We start from the raw sequence: 23,364 nt of genomic DNA on the forward strand, positions 1-23,364 counted from the left end.
CCTCAGGCAGCCCGTGCCGGCCGAGCGGTGGAATGAGCCGTGAGATAAGCGAGGAATAGCGGGGAGAAGGCTTTTCGGTACTTCTCCGCGTGTCTGAGATGGCCCCCGGCGCCCCACCAAGTGTCGGGGTCGGTGAGCGAACGCAGAGGAGAGGGCTCGTGCTTGACGTGACTATTCTTTGTCTCCGCAGTTCTTAAAAAACAAGATGGGAAAGACAGAGAAGGCGGCCGTCCCCTACGGCCAGCCCGTTCACAGCTTACATCTGTGTGAACAACCAAAGATTAACAGGCAGAAGAGTAAGTGTAACACGCCAGTGACGAAGATCGCCTCGGCGAAAAAGATCGAGAACTTTTGGCAGGATTCTGTGTCGCCGGAAATAGTTCAGAAGCAGGAGAAAAAGCCACTTAAAAACACAGAGAACTTCAGAAATGCCAAGTCCAAGAAACCTATCACCCTAAATGAAGTGAGCCAAAAAGAAAATTACGCTGGGGCAAAGTTTAGTGACCCACCATCTCCCAGCGTCCTTCCAAAGCCTCCCAGCCACTGGGTGGGTGGCACAGCTGAACTATCTGACCAAAACAGGGAGTTGATGGCAGTCCATTTGAAAACTCTCCTAAAAGTTCAAGCGTAGTTTCCAAGATCTCTTGAGTAATTGGCAAAGAAAACTCCATCCAGGAAACTTAAACATGCCTTGTTGCAACAGAAATTGCAAAAGACTGTCAAGTCTTACCACATTTAAAAAAAAAATACTTGTATTATATTTTTTATGGTTGTGTAAATAGTGTACATCTTGTATTATGTGTATATTCTTGTTCATACTTTGAGAGGTACATTTTAGTTTTGTTATGAAAGGATGTATTTTGCACTGCCTGATTGGTAGATGTCTTGTATATAAAAAATGGACAATTTTACGTGTGTGCTTGACACGTGAAGACTTGACTTGCTTTGCACAAGGTAATGAAAATTTTGGAAGGAGACTACAGCTTTCTGATTAAGGTTCCAGATCAAATGTGAATGTTCTATTCATGCACTACTGACAATAGTTTTACATTCTGTCTCCCAATCAAGTATAAACATGGAATTTTCATACAAATGTGAAGTTTTGTCCTCTGCTCTGGAAACTATCTGGGATTCCTGTTCATCTGTTTGTTTTTAAAATTAACTGGAATTTGACTGAAATTCCAACCCACCAATTTGAGCACTGCTGATTTCTTTAAAGAAGTAAAAAAAAAAAAAAAAAAAAAACACAAAAAAACCAAACCAAAAACAGAAAAAAAAGAAGGAAAGAGCAGAGCTTTCTGCCAAAAATCCAATTGGTCACTAAAAAATTAAATAAAACAATTTGGCCTCCCCTTAAGCATGTCTCTGTTTTTCTTTGAGTGTGTGTCTGTTAATTCAAGTATGTGAATTTACATTGATTGCCTTTTAGTGCATTACTAGAAACACTTTGTCTTTTAACTGAATCAGGCAAAATTAAGAGATTAAATAGCTCACTAAGAATTCCTTGTGTTTAAAAAAAAAAAATGGTCATGTTTGTGATGAGTCGTTTTAGGTTTGTTGAAAACTGAGATTTCAAGCAAATTGGGTAGTAAGATATTCATATTGATGCGGAAATGCTCCTTAAATGTTTTCATAGTAAGTTGCTATTAAACTAGTTAACGCTGAAAAGTAGCAATGACAGAAAATGAATGGAGCAAGTTGAATTTTGTATTTTTCACCAGATTTGTCTCTTGCTCATAGTTACGCTGGAAAATACATTCCCCTGACTTAAAATTAAGGAGTTGTATTGTGGATTAGTCTGACAGGCATGTTGAGGAGGTAACAAATTTACAGTTACTTTCCTAATCTAGTGTTTAAATAAGATTGATAGACTAGGAAATGTGATATTTACAGTATCCTCCAGTATCCTAGGAAGGGTACATGGGAAGAAACGCCTGTTGTCTCCAGCTGAGATGGCTCTGCAGTGTGAATGGTGTCCGCAGAGATACAGATTAAGCAGCGTTAGGTGTGTTCACGCTGCATGGGCTGCAGCTTCTGTCCGGAGCATCACTTCATTCCATGCGGGGCAATTGGCAGGATTCATTAGTACAGTCCTGAAATGAGGTTGGTCAAAAGCTCAAAAACCAAGGCAGGATTTTTTGGCTTGCTTATAGACATCGGTTATGTAGTTGCAAAATTAGGCTATTTAACTATAGATGTTCTAAATTAAGAGTTGGTACAAAATTTTTGTTCACCCCAAAGAATTAGAGATTCACTGTCTTGCAAAAAAGACCATATTTGATGTACTTGAGGTCAATGTGTGGCTTCAACAACCCAGTTTCCTGCCTAATCTAAATACTCCATAACTTAGTGTCCCCATCTTCTCTTCTAAAAATGAACAAAGCTCCTGTTTTTTTGTTTGTGGGATTTTTTTTTAAATGAACAGTGTTAGGGGAAAGAAAAATTCCACTGGAATCTTGCCGAGGATGACTCAAGGGCACTCTTAAGTCCCAGTTTGCTATATTTGGTAAATGCTGTATTGATCAGCCGTTGTGCTTTTTTTTACCCTGTTTTTTGCTTTTGCCTGAGTGTCACCCGAGTGCAAAGCAAAATGCTTTAACAATTGCCCATAGCTTTAGGCAGTGGTTAATTTTGTCGGGTCACCGTGAATCTTGCTAACTAGCTTGACAAGAGGGAGTTTCCATCAGCCCTGTGGGTGGGTTGGCATTATTTAGAAGGAGGTGCCCTTTTTCCCCGTGATTATTATCTCATTAAATGTCACACACCTCTTTGTTCCTGCCCTGATTTGCCAAGACATCTCTCAGGGTTAAAGAATTCGTTAAATGTTAATTGCCAATAGTTCTCATCTCCTCAGTTAATTCTTTCTGAGCTGGTGGTTGAGACTTGGGAAGTGTTGAAAACTTAAAACCTGCCATACCTTGTTGGACCATAAAGGGTAAGGTGACAATCTGGTCTTCCTAAATGATAGGTAAAAACCCAAAGCTTATTTAGAACAGGTCTGTTTCAATGATCTGGCAGAAGTGTTGGGGCACTTCATGTTTCTGTCTTCCTGAGATCTTTGGGCTGAGCCCCTTCCTGCACAATGGACTGGTTTGTGTATTAGGCCTAAGTGCAATGTGCACTTCAACATGACCACCTGAAAATCAGAACGTGGTAATTTTTTAGGACCATATTCTGCACTTCATTTGTCACTTTCCTGCTTTTTTTCCTTTATGTTTCTACAATATCATCTTATGGGGATTTTTACTCTCAAGATTTCCTTCACTTTGACATATTCTTTATCCAAGTTCCCTGAAGAGGAGCCATTGTATTACATGAACATAGTCTTTTTTGAGTTCAGAGCCAGCAAAACATTAGTATCATCTTTGGAGGACTTGTTTGCAATGTAATATAAAGACTTAGGAAGTGAACAGCCTTTAAGGAAGAAAATGAACAAAATTAGTGGATGTGTTATCAGCTAGTCATGTGTCTGCTGTACAGAAATTAAATAAGTTGCTTACTAAATCTTCTGAAGTCATTAAGGAAACTGACCGCTGACACTTCAGTTAGATAATGGAAATCCTTTCTGTTTAAGTCTAGTGCAATGCTGTGCAGAACTGCAGGGGAATCAACTGAGGGTTAACTACCGCTTTACTTTTAAACAGTTAAATGTTACGTATTCATGGTCCTGAAAAAATAGCTCTCATGGAGGACAGAAGTATCTGTTTTTGGGTTCTTGTGCATAGCTAAGTCTCAGCCCATTAGACAGCTTCATTAATAATGGCTGACTTGGTGCTCTACTGAAGCTAAAATGCTTCTCCCTCCTAATGCAACAGGAGCTAGAAATCCTGTGTGCATTTGAACACTATTTCACCAGGATCTCCTCAGAGATTTTGCTGAATTCTACTGAATTCTTAAGCAATCTGCATATGAGACTGTAAATTTAATTTTATTTCATCTGATTAATATTTCATCCAAGGTGTGTCATTTTAAGCAGTACTTTAATTATTTTCAGATTATATTTTTTTAAGCTTTTGCATTATAGAACATTTGATAATCATCACACTTGAGGATTTTTTTCTTCTTCAACCAGTTTTGAAATCAAGTATTAGATTAGATTATATGAAGCCTGAAGATTGTAGATTATGTGTCATTGTAATTTTGAAATTAAGTTTACCTTTATTTTCTACATAGAGTCATAGAATCATAGACTGGCTTGGGTTGGGAGGGGCAGCCCCCTGCCATGGACAGGGACACTCCTCTAGACCAGGTTGCTCAAGGCCCCATCCAATCTGGCCTGGAACACCTCCAGGGATGGGGCATCCCCAGCTTCTCCTGGGTAATCTGTTCCAGTGCCTCACCACACTTACAGCAAAGAACTTTATCCTAATACCTAATCTAAACCTACTCTCTTTCAGTTTGAAGCCACTTCCCCTTGTCCTGTTCCTGCATGGTCTTGTAAAAAGTCCCACTTCATCTTTCTTGGAGGTTCCCTTCATGTTCTGGAAGGAAAGTTATGACACTTCCATTATGCAGTTAAGCACATTCCTTATTTTCTTCTACAACTTCTTGTGCTCTTTGAGTTTTGATTTTACAACGTGTTCTTTAAATATTTTTTTTTCATATTATGTGCTTGACTGAACTTCTTAAGGGGATTTATTTTCTGTTGTAATTTCTAAGAGGTTTTTCTGTTAGGAATGGGCTGTGATGTAAGAGGTACAATTGTAAAATGTAAACATTTATTGTGAAAAACTGATGCTACCTTGTTGAACAGGAACCACAGTGTTAAATATTTTTGATAGCAAGAGATAAATATTTAGTTGCTGTTTCCCTAGAAAAGATTGATGAATGTTATATCCATCAATTAAGGAGAAATACATTATCCAATAAAAGGACCTAACTGCTGAAGTTGAGCAATAGAATGTTATCAGCAATTTTGAGGCTGTGAACTTTCTGGCTTGCTTTGAGAGTGTAGGAGAATGTTATCAGAGCTAAGACAGCAAGGTCAAGAATTCAGCTGAATTTGAAAGAGTTTCCTGAGGAATTAATTTGCACAACAAACACGTCCTAGCAGAGTCTCCCCCTGTGTTGAAGTCAGCATTCCTCTCTAACTTTTTTTCCCATCAGGTAATAAAATCTCATTTGTTCAACTCCCAGAAAGCAGGCCTTTAGATTTTGAAAAGGCCTGGCTCTCTTGGAAGGCTGCATTGGTACTTTTACTTAACCTTAGCCTAAGTGACATTACTACAAGTGTGTGGCAGATGCATCATTTAGTCTGAGTGGTTCATAAACCCTTGTCTTCAGTTTGAAGACTACGCTAGTTATGCATCCTTATGGCGTAGGTTGCCAGTGGTGAGTAAACTGGTGTGATTTCCCTAAATTATACCTGAAAGAGGAAGTGTTTGGGGATCAAGGTCTTTCTTGTAGTTACACAGTCAGACTTTGCTGACGCTTTAGTTGTAGTTCAGTAAGTGGCTGTATGTATTTCAAGAAGTGAAAATCATCATGGCCTTTGTGCCATTCTTATGGTCATAAAGCAAAAGGTTTTGAGGAGATTGCTGTTTATATTAAGGATGTCATTTGCTCCTTTAATGAAGCAGTGTACTTTCATCAGGTAGGCCTTTGAACCCTTTAATTTGCCAAAGTCCTTATAAGTGGTGATGGCAATGGCAATCAAAATAAAATTTACTTTGTTTTTCATTTCCTGAAACAAGACCTAGAGCTATATTTAATAAAGGGCTTAATATAGAGAGGCTTTTCTATAGTTTCTCTCATCACCTGATTCTTGTGTTCTTTACTGCCTGGTCACATAGCTGCACGAGAAAGAATAAGGTGTGCCCTTACTTAAAACTATATATAATTTGAGATCTGTAATTTGCTTTTATGTGTATATACCATGAAGTTTTTGTAAGTTTCATTCCTAGCATCAGGATTGTCTCGGTTTTGAAAGACAGGTGTCTGCTAAGGAAGGCAGAGGCCCCCCTTGAAGTGGCAGATATAACCCCTTTTCCCTCTAAGTTATTATGTTTTGAAATCAAGGGCCTTTAGGCAAAGATGTGGGAAATAGGAATAACAGTTCTTTACTCTCTATATATATATATGTATATAAGCAGTCAAACAGAACAACAACAACTCTGGCAGTTAACAGCAAACACAAACCCAGTGCCAGCCTTCTCGGCTGTCCGTCCCTTTCCCCTCGGGTGCAGTTCCGCTCGCAGCCGGCAGGGGCGCTGGCGGCTCCCGGTGAGCAGGGCAGGTGCGATGGTTAACCCGGGCTCTCAGGAACAGCAGGCTGAAACGGCAGGGACGGACGCAAATCCCGGGTGGCAGGCGAGATGTATCCAGATGGGAGACCCCCACGGAGGCCCAGGCAGGCAGGGCGAGCAGGGCTACAGCGTAGCGAAACCTCGAAGCAGCAGCAGGGCAGGGCAGCCACAGCCCGGTCTCCAGCAGGGCAGGGAAAACGGCTTTTGGGGTCCCGGCGTTGTTTCCAGCAGGAAGAAAGAACGGCCAAAAAGAAAGAAGCAGCAGCTCCTTTCTCTGCAGCTTCTCTCTCCGGACGCTCAGAGCGAACTGACCCCACACCCAGGTGTAGACAAAGGAGTAGCCAGGCCCACCCCACTCCCCTTTTTGTCTTTCTTAAGTACAGCTATTTGTCCCCTAGCAACATGCATATGGGAGAAAATTCCTTTAACGGGAAAACCTAAGACTAAACTAAACCCCAACAAGGATATTCTGAAATTGCATGTTATCATATTTAGAATAGCAATAGGTCATTGTAGGAATTAATGGAGTAATAAATTGATAGACCTTGTCCAAATTTTAGACATTCTTTGTATGCAAGTATTAAAAAAGGGATCATATATTTTTGTGCCCCTTCTCCTGTGTACTAGGAGTGAAAAGGAAAATGGTGAGACAGGTAGAAAAAAAATGCCCTGAGAAACAAGGTCAACTAAGAGATGAGAGAAGCAGTGTAGATATCACCATTGTTTAATGTTGGAAGGAAAGGTACTGCAAGAAAAAAATCATCTCCCAATGTAGCTGATATTACTGCAAATTTAAGGAATTTTAAGGAATTTTAATGACTAGATGAAACTCAATTTGCTTCCACTCCTTGACTGGGACTAATATGAGATGACAGATGTTGCAACTGACTTTTTCTTTGACTGGTCAGTACCTACTGTTCATTACTAGAAATTGTACCTTGGTACAGCATTCTCAATGGCTAGCAGTGCTTCAAGTGTCACAAAATGCTGCATGAGTGCCTACTGCTCTCAGGTTTTCATGGTCTTGTAGAAGTAGCCAGATAAAGTATGTACATTACAGTATGTTAGAGGCCTTCATGTTTTACAGCTGGGAAAACAGGCATGCAGAAGGGAACTTGCTGGCTTGAGATCCCTCAGCTGGCTGTTCATTCACCCAGAAAGTGAACCACAGTGTCTGGAGGTCCAGCCAGGTTTTGCCTTTGGCAGTTCACATGGTTGCTGTGTGTGTGGTCTGCAAGTCTTCCTTGTCTCACTGTGTAGTGTGTAAAATGCAATTAATACAAGGCTGTGCTTAGAAATGTTTGTAGTTTGATAGGACTGGTGAGATAAATCAGGATGCACCTAGGTTTTGTGTTGTATACAGTTTTATTACACAATAGTTTTAGTAATTTGCACATGAAAGATGACACACTTTTCTCCACCGTTTTTTTTTGGACCCTTTGGTAGAATATATAATCTATACACACCACTGTCCTCTCCCCATGACCAGCTGTGGGAAGGCTGATGATAAGTCAACAATGAGTTTCTGCTCATTAGCTGCTGCTCTCTGCTGCTGTACAAACATGCTGCAGCCAGCAGCTGGCTGAGAGGGCCATGGACATGCACAGTATCCTCATAGCTCCTTGAGTTTATGTTTGCTTTATCTTTAGCCTTTCATTAGATCCTGGAAGAAAGAGAGAGGCCCAGTCTATCCCAAGAGAGAGGATCTTCCTCCAGGGGGACAGGACGTGCAATTTTCGAGTGATCAGCAGCCAGTCCTTCGTAACACCTCAAGCCTTCCCATCCCCTTCCCCAACTGTTTTCTTTACTTTTTGCTGCAGCTGTATCTTTTTTCTTGTATTTCCTCCTAAATACATTTAATTGTTCTCGGTTTCCCTCACTTCCAGGCAAATGTTCATACATGTAGGTTTTTTCACCTGAAAAATCAATTTGAGTGTGCACATTTATTCTGTTGTGTTCAGGGTACAATTCCTCCAAGACAGTATGTATTTTTTCCTAGAGGACAGTTAGATTTTTACAAGAGGCAATAATCCTCTTGAGATTTCTCCTGTCAACCTGATATGAATTGACCTGTCAAGCCTTGCTAACCATAACATACCTCACTTGATATCCTGGAGGACTAGAAACAACTGATGTACTGGTCCACACAGATACCATAGAATTAATCTGTCAAACACAACTCAAAACCCCAAACAATTAGAGCTTAAGAATTGTTTCCTCAGAGATCAGGAAGTCTGAGAGGTCTGACCTGGACTGGTCACTGGCAGGAGGACATGCCAGGAAGATGAATATGCAGTCTGCAGCCCTGACACTCATGAACCACGGCTTTTTATCTAATTTTCTAGGCTGAGTCTGCTGTTTGAGAGCCTGTCACATGTACAGCCTGCTTGCTCCACGTGTCCAAAACTCCTTAGCCTCCTGCTTGTAGGACGGTGGCTGTATGAGTGCTCAGTGGTAGTTCTGTGGTTAGCCAAACATTTCTGACCTGGCTGTGTTGTAGGCAATTTAAGGTAAGAGTTTACACTGCTCCTTTGAGTTTTCTTTCATTTTGGTCAAGGGTAGTCTTTCAAACTTAGAACCATCGAGACTGAATTGAACAGCAGCCATGTGACTTCTTGATGCATGTAAGTTAACTTTAATAGAAACTGGTTAACACAGGTGCCATTACATTGTCCACATGGATAACTCTGATCCACTAACTATGCCTGTGCAGAACGGAACTCCTACTTTCGAGACTTTTCATTTTCACTCTTTATTTCTCAGTTATGAATTTTTTTTTTTTAATTTTTCTGACTACAGTGCTGTTGGGAATAAATGCTGAAGCTCTGGAGAGGCACAGCTGGGTACACAAGAATGAACAAGCAACATACACATTGAAATTTCTGTCTTTAGGAAGTGTTGGGGTAAAAGGAGGGGTCAGGTGAGGACCCCCAATTCTGGTGAGCCCCCATCTAGATCACAGTCACCGGCCTCAGTAATGTTGTGAAATGTGCCAGCTTTGATGGCAATATCAGTGTATTTCAGAGTGTTTAAAGAAGGCAGCCTTCAAAAAAAGCCCCATGTTTTCCAGTTTTCTCTTCACAGTCCCAGAAGTAGCACCCAGTGAGAGGGCAGCCCCCATCCCTAAATAGCCTTGAGATGAAACAGAAACTTGTGTACCAGCAACACAGCCTGATTTTATCCTCTCCCCTGTGGCAACACTGAAGAGTTAACATGTATTGCTGTTAATTAACTGATTATTTCCAGTCTTCCAAACTGCTTCATGTTTATATGATTTTTAACACAGACATGCCCTACTTTTCAAATACTATGGGAATACAATGTGAAGATGTGGGGGAAGGGTAAAAGTAATCATGATCAAGTCTTGGAGCCTTGATCCAAATGCCATCTTAGTCACAATTTTCTTAGGAAGGACTTAGCTTATTTCTAACACTGCTGAGATGGTTATGTGGGCGGTGCTCTCGGGACTGGGAAGGACATGCTTTCCCTCTGGGCTTCACTGAGGTCTGAAGAAGGTGAAGGAGAGGGAAGCCGATACCTCATGATCAGAGGAAGGAGCTCTTTGCTGACATAGGAACCTTTCTCCATATTGTCTCCCGTAGCAACAGCCAGCCTCCCTGACCTCGCTTTTTAAGGACCTCTAGCATGCCTCCACCCTTCCTTAATTTCCTACTCCCAAGTCCTTTTCCTGACAGAAATATAAGCAAAGCTTTTTACCCACAAAGTAGCCACGAGCACATTCAGTAACTTTTTGGTTCATTTCCAGGGAGCATTGACACCACGTAGACACGGACATGAAGAGGAAAGAAAAGAATTAACAGACAAAAGGTTTAAAAACCACATTACTACTGATAGAAAAGATAAAACGCGCCATGTGCTCATGCGATGCAAAAGAACACTGGTACATTTGGTTCAACAGATGGAGTTACTGCCGCTGGTGTCTCTAAAGCAGATGCATATAGCTTTAATGTGTGCTATGCTTAAGGGTCCAAGTAAGTGAGTAGTAGGGAAAACCCAGTGTCAAGGCCTCGTATGGCATAGGCTGAGTTCCCTCTAGTGGCATGCTCTGTCATTCCACAGGGTGGCCCTGAAAGGACCCATTTGGGGGGCAGCAGCTCATCCCTCCTCATTAAAGCCTTGCCCAGAACCCATGCTTGTATTAGGCAGCTGGAGGGTGTAATCACTGAGTAATTCTTGGTGAGGGCCTAATTGCAAGTTAATTTTAAGTCAGTTATGTAAACAGATTAAATCAATCCTTCCCTGTATTTATTTTCATCACATACAGGCTCAACCACTCTTAAAAAATTCTCTATCTGCTTTACTCTGCTGCTTCATTGAGTTGATGTCCACTGCTAATATTTGCTGCTGCTAATACCTGCATTAGGCAGAGGCTTTGTGAGATCCCAGTGAGTCAGAATAATCTATGTGATGTCATCAGGCAGTTTGGAGAAAGGTTCTGCAGATGGAAAACACAGCCAGCAGCAGCTCAATCTGTATTTATGGCTCAGTGTAATGTATTTATTTGTAGAGAACATCAGGCAGTAATTTATTAGGCAAAAATATTTTTGAATTATTGTTGTACTGGTGTGTCAGAACAATGAAAGAATAGCCACCAAAAAGGAATAGAAGAAGACAAACAAAAAAGTTAATGTTTTTGTTTTTCTTCAGCTCATGTTTTACCAAAAAGGCAGCTGGAGATTAGAACAAGTGGATTAGGCAGGAAACCTTCATTTGTAAAAGAAAACATCCAGTGCACTTTTGGCACTGTGTACAAAATACACTAAAAAAAGTGTCTTTTGTAAAACACAAACTCCTGACATATTAATGACTGCATCCCTGGGGTTTTAAAAATGTAGAAAAATCATATTTCCTACTGCAAACTTATGAACTTTGGAGGAAATTTCAATAAATAAAACTGTATGTTGTTGCTCTCTATCCTGTGCTTTTATCACAGGATAAACAGTGTAGAATATGTCATAAATCAAGGGCCTAAAAGTTAGATACCTATGTCTAAGTCTGGCTTCAATTTAACAGTCAGCAAGCAAAAAGGGACATGTATATTTCTGGCAACTATTTTTACAGGTTTGGAGGAGATTATAAATAATTCTGTTTTTCAGAACTTCACTAGTTTATGCAGGCTAGTACATATTGTCAGTACTAACCTAGTCAGAGCATAGAAGAGATAGGTATCAAGTCATATATTTCCAAAGAAATCTCCTGTAAGCTCTTAGAGAGTAGTATAAAATAGGGTGCTTTTTCATCTCTCCTTCAGACTTTTTTTTTTAAATATTTGTAATTATTTTGGTTAATTATGGCATTAATAAATGTAAATAAATTACAATACTTTTTCGGCCCTGGTGGATTTTAACTTCAGTAGTATTTTTCAGCAATACATTTAGCAGACTAGATGCCCATTAAGGGACAAATAAAAGATTCACTGCTACATTAATGTAGAGGTAACCTCTATGGCTAATGAGAACTATTACTCAATTGGCAAAATATTTAAGAAAAAAGGAGGCCTTTTTAATTTCCTTTTTTAGTAAAAGCACCCTAATTGTTGAAAACAAGTTATTTGTAATATACCATCTCACTCTGAAGTTAGAACCAATCAAACTGTATTCTTGGACTGTGCTCATAGTTTGTAACTGACACCAGTTTAATGCTTCAGTTAAAAGCCTAAAAGCCATACATTATCACAACTGAAAATCCTCCCCTACAGAGAATAAAACAGAAAATATTACAGCTTATCGAAATGTCCCAAATACTTTTAACTGAAGGCACTTAATTTTGACTTTTAAAATAGAATTTATGTATGAGATACCAGATGATTATTGTGTCTGATTTATATGTTCATCACCTTTCACTGTGATTAACCTAAGCTTTTTAACAATACCCTATGAAACTAGCCCAACTTTTCACCTGACCTAAATGAGCTAATCGAACTTCAGAGCATGGATCCTCTTTCATATTCACTCAGCCTGGCCTTTTGTCAAGTTAGCTATTTTTTTTTATTAGCAAGGTTTTTGACAGGTTTTGCAAGACTTGACAGTTTAGCCTCAGCTCTGTTCTGGAGCTGCTCATGACATCACTTCAATGTCACAGGCACTTAAACAGCATCTAGGTCCAGAACATCAGAAACTGAAGTCCTCCTTCTACTCTGCTTCCTCACATGAACAGTCATTCCGATTTAATGGGGGTCTTGGGGTGTCACTGTGTCAAGACAGATTTTCTCTTGACAGTGGAAAGACCAGTTCCTGAATCTGAGGACCTTTGTTGGGAGCTTGACACCCATTTTTCCACATTCTGTGACCTTTTCTGAAATGACTCAGACTGTGATTTTGTCTGTGATCGCCCTGTTAATCTACAGCATCTTGGAAATGATCTGGAGTGGAATTGGGACTGTCATCTCAGTTCTTAAATCTCAGATGTGAAAGCGTCACCTATACTCTGACAGGCACACCCAACACAGTATTATTACAGCACTTCTTCAGGAAAACTAAAGTATGTTGTATTGCAGAAATTACATCTTACTAATGCACCTTGATTTGTCAATTCTGTAAACAGTGTTCATATATATTGCTTGGTTTTATATCTAGATACCTCACAACACTGTTTTTCATATTTAAGAATAGTTTCTTTGCATTCGGATTTCTGACAACTCTGAATTTGTGCTACCAAATTAGTAATGTGAAGAATAAAGAATATTGCTGTGTGTTGAATGACAATCAGCAGAGTAAATACAAGAAAACATTTCAAAGACAGCATTATCCCTACCATCTCCTCAAAAGAAAATGGTGCTGACAGATTTTTGTGAATCTAGGGCTTTGTTCAAAGTGATTTCATAAGAAGTTTTCTATATTCTGTATGCAAACAGTATTCCTGTCTAAGCACAGAATCTGGAGGAGATAAAAGCAAATGAGATATGTAACAGATGAAAATTTAGGGATATCGTGGCCAGGAAGCTAAAAAAAGCTTCATTAATGATTTAGTCCTTCATAATAATGGGATAAAGTGCCCCTCATCCTGGGACATATACCATATGTCCAGATGGTTCTCATTCTCTGGCCTTTCAACTAAGCGTGGATCTCCTGTCCAGACAGCAGGACTTCTGCATTACTAAGGAGAGGACATTCAAAGTGCTGGGAGAGCTATTTCTGAGAGAAAGCAAGTATGAACATGCACACTATATGCAATCAGTCACAGAAAATGTCACCATGGGTATAAGGCCTGACTCTACAGACAGTTACACACATGCTTATTTTTTTCTGTTAGTGATGTGACAATTCAGAACAAAATTGAGCAGGTACTGAACCTGTGTTCCTGCTCAGGGCCTTATCAAAGGTCCATGTTTGCACACTAACCATGAAGTTACTAATAATTGCTCCACAAACTCTATATACACCTTCATCATTTTCATTCCCCCTATATAATATGCGTCCCATAGAGAGCACTAAGAAGGCAAACATGATAGATGGTCATCACCCCATGGACAAGGGTGAGACCTGCCTTGTAGAAGGGTGTGTTTTTCCTCCACCATCACCTCAATGTTGCACTCACACAAAGGGCTGTTTGTGCATCCTTTTGAGGCAGGAAGAAACATGTTGTGTGCTGCAGGCCACTGATTTGAGATCTCTTCATGGTCTCTAACCCTCCCCAGCCAAGGTGACATCAGATCTGCTGGCATGGGAGGGCAGCAAGGATTTGTGCCTGCTTGATGGGAAGGTCTGTGCACAGCATGACTTGGTTACAGTGCCAGTATGCCTCCCTGGGAACTCCAGTGGCCATGGCTCTTGGTTTGTATTAAGTGAAGGAGCAGAAAGAGGTGTCACAGCTATTGTAGGAAGTGATATGTATATTTTGAGGAAATCTGTGACTTATCCAAGGAAATAATTTCTTCTTCCCATTCAAGGTGGGTGTGTGGCTCCAAGATGGAATATCTAAGATGTTTCTCATGTAAGCTGAATACGTACACCATGGGGATAGCTTAAGGTCTATCTGCACATTTGGAGGTTTGGAAAGTGCCTTTAGCACTCCAGAAAATTTGCTTTGCTAAGGCTCACCATATTAAAGACCAATACAACCATTAGTTCCCAATACCTGGCCATAAGGTAATTCAGGCTGGAAGGGACATCAGGAGTCTTCCAGTCCTGCCTCCTGCTCACAGCAGGGGTAGCTGCAAGGCCAGGCCAGGTTACTCAGGGCCAATTCTAATCATCTGAAATGGAGCCTGGCAGGGGGTTGGATGGCTGAATGCCTTCAACCTTTCCCTGTCATACAGGATTCTCCCTGTCAGGGGATATAAATACAGCTCCATAATGCTAACAGGTTTGGAAAGCTTTAAAATCAATCTGTCCTTGTTACCTGTATGTTGAGTTAAAAGGGCTGAAAGGCATAAAATGTTTAAAAGGATTAAAAGAATAAGCAGATTACAAAAATCACAATGGGTCTTGTGTAAAGTGTTTAGATTTTTCAATCGTCATCTAAAAGCAAATGGTTATTTAGTCTAGTGTCCCTTGGGAGGATTTGTCCCAGATTGGTGGGAAAGCATATCCTTATGTTATACACAGGAAGCCAAGTACACACATGTACATGTTATGTGTTCATAACTGAACTGAATGTTTATATGTATTTAAATTGTAAAAATTTGAACAGATGAGAAAAAACTAAATTATCCATACTGGATAATTAATTGGTTACATTGTTCTACAAACAGGATGATCAGCAGTCTTAAGATAACTCATTCTCTTTGCCAGGTAGCAAATAGCAGTTTTGCATTAACTGTCCATAAAATCAAGTGAATACATGCTGGAACTGTGATTTTCACATCCGCGTTAGTCCACAAGCAGAGCTCAGTAAAGCATCTGACCTGTCTGTACATTGTGTCTCACAATAGACAATGTTATCCAGTTTATTTTTTCTTTATACTTTTAGAAGGGTTTATATGCTCTTTTTTTAAGGGACATTCTGGAAAAGGCCAGATACAATAATGAAGATAGGTGAAATTTACAAAATAGCTCATGAGGAGAGTGAGGACACTTGGTGCTATAGAAACAACACAATTCAGAGATTTTCCCATTGAAATTAGCAATAGTACTAATAGATGGTGTATACCTTAAAGCAAATATAAGAGGAGAGTTGGAAAATCAGACAATTGCTTTTGTCTGTGATGCTGATTGAAAGTATTGGACTGTATTCTTTTCTTTGGAGAATGAAGTAATTTTTTCTTAAGTATCTATTAAAAGTAAAAGGTGATACCATAGAATCAATACCTAGCCTGACTCCAGAAAAGACATTGCTAGTGCTGGAAATTTAATTTTGCTATTTTTAGTCACTCAAACCTTGGACTTTCTGCCAATCTGCAAAGCAATCAGGCTAGAAAATCTTATGATAGAGGCACCTGCTGCTAGGAAACCCAGATTAATATTACCAGCACATATTGAGTAGGCTACTGAACAGCCAACACATACTAATGATGCTTGGCCTTCGAAGTCAGCTGGCAGCCTCGAGACACCCCATTGTTGGTCCCTGAGCTCTGCAGTTCTGCAGCTTCCCAGAACCAGCACAGACACTTCTTGATAGAACAACTTTACCCTTCGTTTTTTAATTTATTTATTCCAAAGTAGGTCATGCTGTGCCATCTGTTGACACTTAAAACCCACAGAGGTTTCCAGATTCCCTGTGGTCTCCTGCAGTTTAACATGTATTTTTAATAGCCTGTTGCTCTACCTAGCTGCTGTATGTACTGAGACTACTAATCACAACAACTCATTCAATCACATAGTGCAACTGAGTTCAGGCCTTGAAGTAATATACTAGAGGTGAGTATGGCTGAGAGGGGAGAGAACACAACAAGAAGGGCCTGATTTTTTTCTGATAGTGAATGCTGGGCAATACTGCTTTCAACAAAGAGGTGCTCATGTCCACCTGCTTTCTGCTTCTCCAGCAGCCTTGTTGAAAGTTTAGGAAAGCAAGCAGGCCCAGATAGGTATATAGTGGGTCTTTTCAGGCTTCAGTTAAATTTGCTTCTCTTGTTCTCTAACAGTGAGCATGTGAATTGAAGAGTATTTCATATCCACAGTTGTCTTGCACAGCACTCTCAGCTCTCTGCTGTGTGCCTGTTCATTGTGAATTACCCTCACACTGCAAGGATGATTTAAAAAAAAAAACAACAACTAGTGCTCCTGATTTTAAGTAATGACATTCAAGTTATCCACAGGAAGAGTTCTGGAAAGGCACATGTCCACACAGGTGCAACACTGGCATTGCACGCAAGTCCTAACAAGTGTCTTTGGTATGTGATACAGTAAAGCAGCATTGGCAGGGAGAGGGGAGCTCACATACATGTGACATAAAGCATACATAAAACATAGTACAGAGCACACAGACATTGGTACGTGAACATTGTGCCTGAGAGTGTAGGAGATGAACCTTTAATTAAAGGAACTGGCCCTGGCTGGATGTTAGTAACAGTAACAAGGTTATGAAGTACCCCAACAAACTGCAGCTCAGGGTCTCTAAAATGTGCTTTAAAAAAAAACCATCTTAACTCTAGGCAACAACAAATAGGCTGAGGTAACTAAAGATTGAGCTCTCTTGGGCTAGAAACAACTAGAACACGTTACCTAAGTTAGCCAGATGTCACTGGGCAATGTATGACTTCACCTCGAAATCATCTTAACCATTAGTGGAAACCAAAATGGATTGGACTGCCTTGTTCAGTAGTACAGTTCGACGTCCACTGTTTGCAACTGTCAGTACTTGTTCACAGGTCTCTGGATATACTGGATGCCCTAGTTTCCTGGAATTTTAAAAATACAAAAATATACTTGTTTCATTTCACAGTGATGACTCCACAAGTTCAAAATGACCCTGAAATCCTGGCAAAGTTCTGCATATGTGTTACATTGATTTGAAGAAATTCAACTGCACTTTCATGAGTTATCTGTAAAAAATTAGCAAAGTTCAGAGTACTGTTAATTAGAAAGGTGATTATTTCGAGTAGGCCTGTCGAATAATATATTTGTTTCCTTTTTCACTTTTCTGCTTATTTTTTCCCAGAAAACTGATATCAATTACAACAAACCTGCAGATTCACTATACAAGGAAACCTCCTTTTGTCAGCAGTAAACCCAGAAGTATACATGGTGAGTGCAAACATACTCTGTGTTTACTTATATTTGTGATACTTCAAATTAAATTTAAAAAAAAAATAATTGTGTGCTATAATAGTTACAGCCACTGTGACTAGATAAAGTATGGTTTGAAAGTATTTTTTTTTAATTAATATCTTAAGCAAATAATTATTAATGAACACCCTTAAGGCTTGTTGTGTTTGTATTTGCATGACTGGTACAAATCAAGAACAAAAATAATTATTCTTTTTAATGTAATTTCCCAAGGTGTTATGGAAAATGTCAACACTTAATACAAGTGGTTTTATTATTATGCAATATATCATATTTCTGATTTTAAAAAAATAATAACAAAAAAGCTTTGAGGGTAAAGAGGTTTTCAGTTAGACACAGTAAGCTGCTGGTTTGCTATCTTAATAGCTCCTCAGTACCACTAAATCCACAACAAAGTAGTTAATAGTAATTTGTGATGTCTAACAGACGCAATCCATTTAAGATTCCTGTGGATTGCAAATATATAATAAATTTGCTGTCTATCTGAAAAATACTATACTCATATGAAACAAAGTACAGGCTTTCACATTAATTTTGTGAGATGAAAATGTCCATCTATATTTAACTGTAAATTTAAAAATAGAAATTTGAATATTGAATTGAGTGGTCATCTTCTGTCTGTTTAACCCAGAAATAGATAATGTCTGTGAACAAACAGCTGTAATACTTCAAAGGTTCAATGTATTACAAATAAAGAACTTTAAGAGCTGCAAAGTACTTTTTTCCTCCAAGGTAATAAAAGAGCTGGGGCCTAACTGTGGTTCTGTTTAAATCAATTAAATTAAACTATTTCTAGCAGCATAGAATGTAAATAAGTAGTGGCATATATATGCGAGTAAAGGGTCATTTTAACATCAGGAAATACTTTTTTTCATTACTTTGAAAAGTTTAACACGGTCTAGATTTCATTTTTCACTTACATTTGCACTGTCATAAACATGAAAAATGTTACCATTTTTAAACTGGGAGCTGAGTGCAGCAATTAAATGTGTGGACATTTGTGTAACAATTTTTGACTTTGTTTCAGCTCTATCCGGATTTAGCAGGGAAAGCACTTGGTCTTGTGTGTACAGGGATGGTTTAACTCTCTTTTAGAGGTAGTGGGGGGGGGCAGTTAACACCGATGGACACAGTGGCTGCAGTTTGTGGCCACTACACACCTACCTGCTTTCTGTGTGTTTGTTTTCTGTGCTGTGGTCTATGAGTCAGCTGGCCATGTACAGTGGGAAAGCTGCAGTCCCTGCTCATTGTTGTGCTCCTCTCCTGCCCAAAGGTGAGGTACCTGTTGCTCAGGCTTTCAAGAGGAGTGTGCAGCCATAGAGACTTAGCCTCTCACATCTCATCATCAGTTTTTCCTTCCATTCTGGGCTCTTTGTGTCTGGTGCCCATTGAGTAAGTCATGCTGATGCTAGAATGATTTTTGCTTTTATATTTTCTTCATATATATTCGCAGCTCTGTAGACTATTGTTGTATAGTTATATAGCTCCTAGCTAGCTCCAATACTTTTCCCTACCTTTTCCCTACCCTGATAGCAGAAAGACAAAACACATTCCAGAGGCTCCAAGCCCCGGGAGGTCCAAGGCCCCCTATCTTATCTTGGTTCTTGCTGGGAGCCAAGGTTGAAACCAGCTCTTCGAGACACATTTTCATAAGCAAAGTTTAGTTCCTATCTAAAGGGGGGCTACAGAAGAGGTGGAACCAAAAGGGGGGAATTACTTTATCACCTGTGCTTCTAATTGGGGATTCTTGTAAATTATGCTAATTTGCTAAACTTATAAAACTGTATTCACCCTTTGCAGGGTGGGGATTTTTCCATATCTGCCCCTTGGAGGCCTCCAATAAAGACCAGCCTTTTATATTACCTCCTATACTAATATTGTCTCGAAAGTGTGTTGTTGTATTTCTGTGTCTTTAAGGCATCAATGCTATGAAATGAACCATTGGATTTATCTGACATTAAATCAGAAAAATCTGCGTTTTAGAGGAAGAAAGGAACTAAGCATCTAAACTACAACCAAATATAATATAACAAATAAAATAATACTTAAAGCAAAAAAAAAGGCTCACATTTTCAGTAATGGAGCTGGTTTAGCATCAAGTGTCTTGAAGAGACATGTATGTGATCAGGCTGCTCTCATCACAAATCTTTTCAAACTGGGATAGCAATATGACTGTAATGATGCCGCTACTACAGAAATTATACAAATGTAACAATTGACATATAGTATAATGTGAAATAATGACCACATCACAAATTAAAATACATACGAAAATGTGACAGTGTAAGATACAAAAGAGCATAATTGAGGCAGGATTTTTTTATTGGAGGAGTGAGAGGGATTCAAAGGCGTTTTCTGTTGAGGTAAGATCTCAGCAGATATCTGACACTTTTCTTGCTGTTACAAAAGTAAAGTTTGAGTATGAAAGAGAGAGCAAGCAGTTAGTAAGTTCTGTGTGTTAAGTCTTGGATATCAGTAATTTAATTCTCTGTTTACATTCTGATGTGCATACTTCTAAGAGCCCCATAGTAGCTGATAAGTTTTATGTAAGTCTTCAGAGAGACAAACCAAAGAAACATATCTAAGTTTATCTAGCCCTGTCTTTTTCACTAGAGCTATCTGCTCTAACTGGCAATGTTTAGGTCAGGCAATTTTTGAACTTTTCTTGGAGTTAACTGAGTTCCTTGGTGAAACAATCTCCCAGCTAGACAAAAAAAAAAAAAAAAACTACAGCTAAGTCTTTGCTGCATTCTTGCAGCTTTCAGAGCACAAATGAAAATCTGCATAGATAGAAAAGTACTGTTTGTTAAACCAGTCTAAAGCTGGCAAAGTTTATACCAGCCTCTGTGGCTAATGGTGCATGAGAGTGATTGTTTTGAAAATAACTGTGTCAGTTTAAAATATTATTGCCTGTCTCCCAGAGGATACCACCCACATAGTGGAGTCAGCAGACTGAGAACACAGATAACTCTAAACTACTTCAGGATAAAATCCAGTGTTTAAAGCACAAAATGCCAAGGGGGATGGGGGCAGCTTGAATTAAGCTTTTGGACTTTGCATTGAAACAGCTCAGAGGCAATTGTGTCTCATTCTGCCACCAGAGCTGGGGCAGGCATCTTTGGCAGGCACAAAGAGCTGGGGGCAGTAGGAAACAGCCACAGCTGTCTTCTCAGTGAGGGTGGCTGAGCTCTTTTACCTTTTTGGTACAGGTTCACAGCACCTGGGCAAGTGGTGAGGTTTTAACCTCTATGTCAAATAGCTAATAAAACATGCTGTGTGAGGAATTTGGGATTTAATTCTGAGTATTGTACATGATATAACCAGACTTAAGGGGGAACAATAAGCTCATGTTTTCTGTCTCAGTCTGCTCTGAATTTTTGACCACACTGTGATTAACTCTTAAGTGGTGGGAATGATATGTCTAAAGGGAGAAGATTTCACTTTTCTGAACCCACCTATCCTGCATTTTTTCCCTTAGTAAGAAATGTATAAGACGTATAGTGGCATCCTTGATCCAGTAACGGCTGAAAGAGGCAGTATGCTTCAGCGACTTAAGCTGTTTCTCTTCCTGAGTTCCTTAAAATTCTTTTGCTCTCTGTTGATATTGATACTGTGATCAGACCAAAGCAGCCCTTATCATGCTTTCTTTTTAAACATAGGATTCACTGTTGTAGCATTGTATGTCTGGATACGTACTTCCTAATTTAAAGCTGTTTGTAAACCAGGCTGGAATGTTATCTTAGGCAAGCCAGTGTATAGCTCCTACACACAGCAACAGCCTACTTTTGTTTTTAGTACTCACTGCACTATTGTATTTAAAGCTTTGGATTTTGGCTTGAAATCCAGGCCACCCAGAATTTAATAGCAAAACTTTCACCAAGTTCAGTTTGATCTGTATTTCAACCTCAATGCCTAATGTTGCTAATGTGGGATGTGGTAAACTTGATCATCCAGTTTTTTATGGCCACAACAGATGTTCCTTCTTTTAGACCAATGGAAAGCTACTGAACTTCATCCACCTTCCAAAACAAAAATACAAGCATTTGTTTACAGTTTGATTCCAGGAATATGAATTGAATTAGCAGCTGTGAGGTTTGTTCTTGTTTATTTATGAACAAATATATGCGCAATTCTTGCTCTTCGCAAAGAAGTGTTGCCTGGATTCTATCTCCTCTATATAGTAACAGTATTTTAAACGGTCTAATACTCTTATTATAATTTGTTTAGCACAGTCAAAATATCACCATAGTACTTTTTACCTTGTTTTTTAAAAATGGACCAATATTTTTCCTCTGTCATAGAAAGCAACATATTATGGTTATATGTTTTTCATTTTGTAGACTTATAATTTAGATTGACTATAAATACAACATTCTTGCAATCAAGACCCAAGGCACAACCTACAGAAAATGAAGGTACTGAATGTAAATGTTTTCTTCCTCCTGAAGATATGCAATGAATTTTCAAATTGGCATAAAAGGTTAAAAGACTGGTGCCTTCTCCTAAATTAAAAGAAAAAACATGATAGTGTAATAAGTGAGAACTGAAGTTTTCTAATATAAGGAGAAAGAAAATGATTGCTAATTTGATAGGTACCATCCTGTCTCTGGGGTAAATATCCAGTGTTTTTTCCACAAAAACAACACACACTGAAGGGAGACAGAAAAGGAACAAGAATAGGAGTGCAGAGGTTCTTCATTAAAGGAATGGAAGCCTCATTAACATGCATCTGTTGCTTATGAATAAAAGTACTTCACACCTTTTCCTTTGTCTTTCCTGAACTGGTCTGTGTTCAAGAGTCACAGCACTGTTTTTATTGTGCCAGATTAAAAATTCTTGTGCCCTTGCTTAGTCTTCAGCTTATGTGAAGATGTTTCTTTGCTTTGCTCACAACCAAGCCCCCCACTTTGGTTTAATATATGCTGCAGCTGTGTTTATTTTTACTTCTATGGGCTGTCCTCGACAGTGATGCTCCCAGCAGCTCTGTCAGGGTAGGATTTATCAGAGTGGCTGAGCTTGCTGAGCAGCTCATGCTTCCACACACCTAGTCTCACTACAGCTCTGTCCTGGCTCTTTGTGCATCTTTGCCCAATTTAACTCACTAAACCAGTAGGAAATTACCCAATGTTTTGAATAAGCTATTTTTGTGCCATTTTAGTGAATTGCAGCAGCTGAGGTAAAGGTCCACCAAATGCCAAAGGCAGCCTAGTGAGTGGCACAAATTCTTGGCTGGGTAAGGGAAAATCATGGTGGAACTGTGAACTTTCGGAAGCAGAGACCTATTGTGTGTCTTGTTAAACCATTTCCAGATGAAAAATATCCATTTTTCTTTTCTGAGCAGATTTTTACTGACTGAACTAGTTCATTGAAAACAACATGGTTGCTGGACCCACACAAGAGAAGCAGCAGCAGGAATACGTTCCAGGAGGTACGGAGGTAAACTCTCCCGGACAGCAAGTTCCTCTCAAGGAACCACACTTGGAGGTTGAACACAGAGCGTGCAAATTATCTGGGATTGTGAAATGGAACATACCAAAATAACATATCCATTACTGTGTTAACTGATATTAACACTGAATATGATACATATTACCAGTTTTCAAACATGCAAATTGGAACTCTCAAGCTGGCGTAAACTCCGTGATGCTTAAATTTATAAAATTAATGGATATCTTACTGCTGCATGCTTCACAAATCCTCACAGCAGACACAGAGGATTCCAAGTATATCCTAAAGGTTAATTTCAAGCAATTGAGACAGTGGTCACATTAGTAATTCAACCCTCTGATTATCTGAGATATCTCAGTTGGAAAAGAAAACCGCAAGCTGTGAGCAGATAACATAATCCCTAAAAGTAATTTAGCTGTTCCCCATGCATGCTAAATTTTCCTGGATGAGCCAGAGCTAACTTTGTCCCACTTTCAGATGCTGGC

At 39.3% G+C, this 23,364-nt stretch overlaps 1 protein-coding gene and 1 long non-coding RNA gene across 2 annotated transcripts in view; both read left to right on the forward strand.

The window, feature by feature from the left end:
- Window positions 1-1,258, forward strand: part of PNRC1 (proline rich nuclear receptor coactivator 1) — an 8,978-nt gene extending 7,720 nt beyond the window's left edge. The window contains exon 4 of the mRNA XM_017742809.1: window positions 191-1,258. Coding sequence (XP_017598298.1) covers window positions 191-631 — 441 coding nt within the window. The 3' untranslated portion in view covers window positions 632-1,258. The remainder of the gene's footprint in view (window positions 1-190) is intronic.
- A 15,726-nt stretch (window positions 1,259-16,984) lies between these two features.
- Window positions 16,985-22,956, forward strand: LOC108448801. Its single transcript, XR_001864828.1, has 2 exons — window positions 16,985-17,389; window positions 22,773-22,956. It is a non-coding gene; the product is annotated as an uncharacterized LOC108448801 (long non-coding RNA).
- Window positions 22,957-23,364: the final 408 nt, after the last annotated feature.

Source organism: Corvus brachyrhynchos, unplaced genomic scaffold (genome assembly GCF_000691975.1).
Source record: "Corvus brachyrhynchos isolate BGI_N302 unplaced genomic scaffold, ASM69197v1 scaffold87, whole genome shotgun sequence".
Taxonomy (NCBI): Eukaryota; Metazoa; Chordata; class Aves; order Passeriformes; family Corvidae; genus Corvus; species Corvus brachyrhynchos.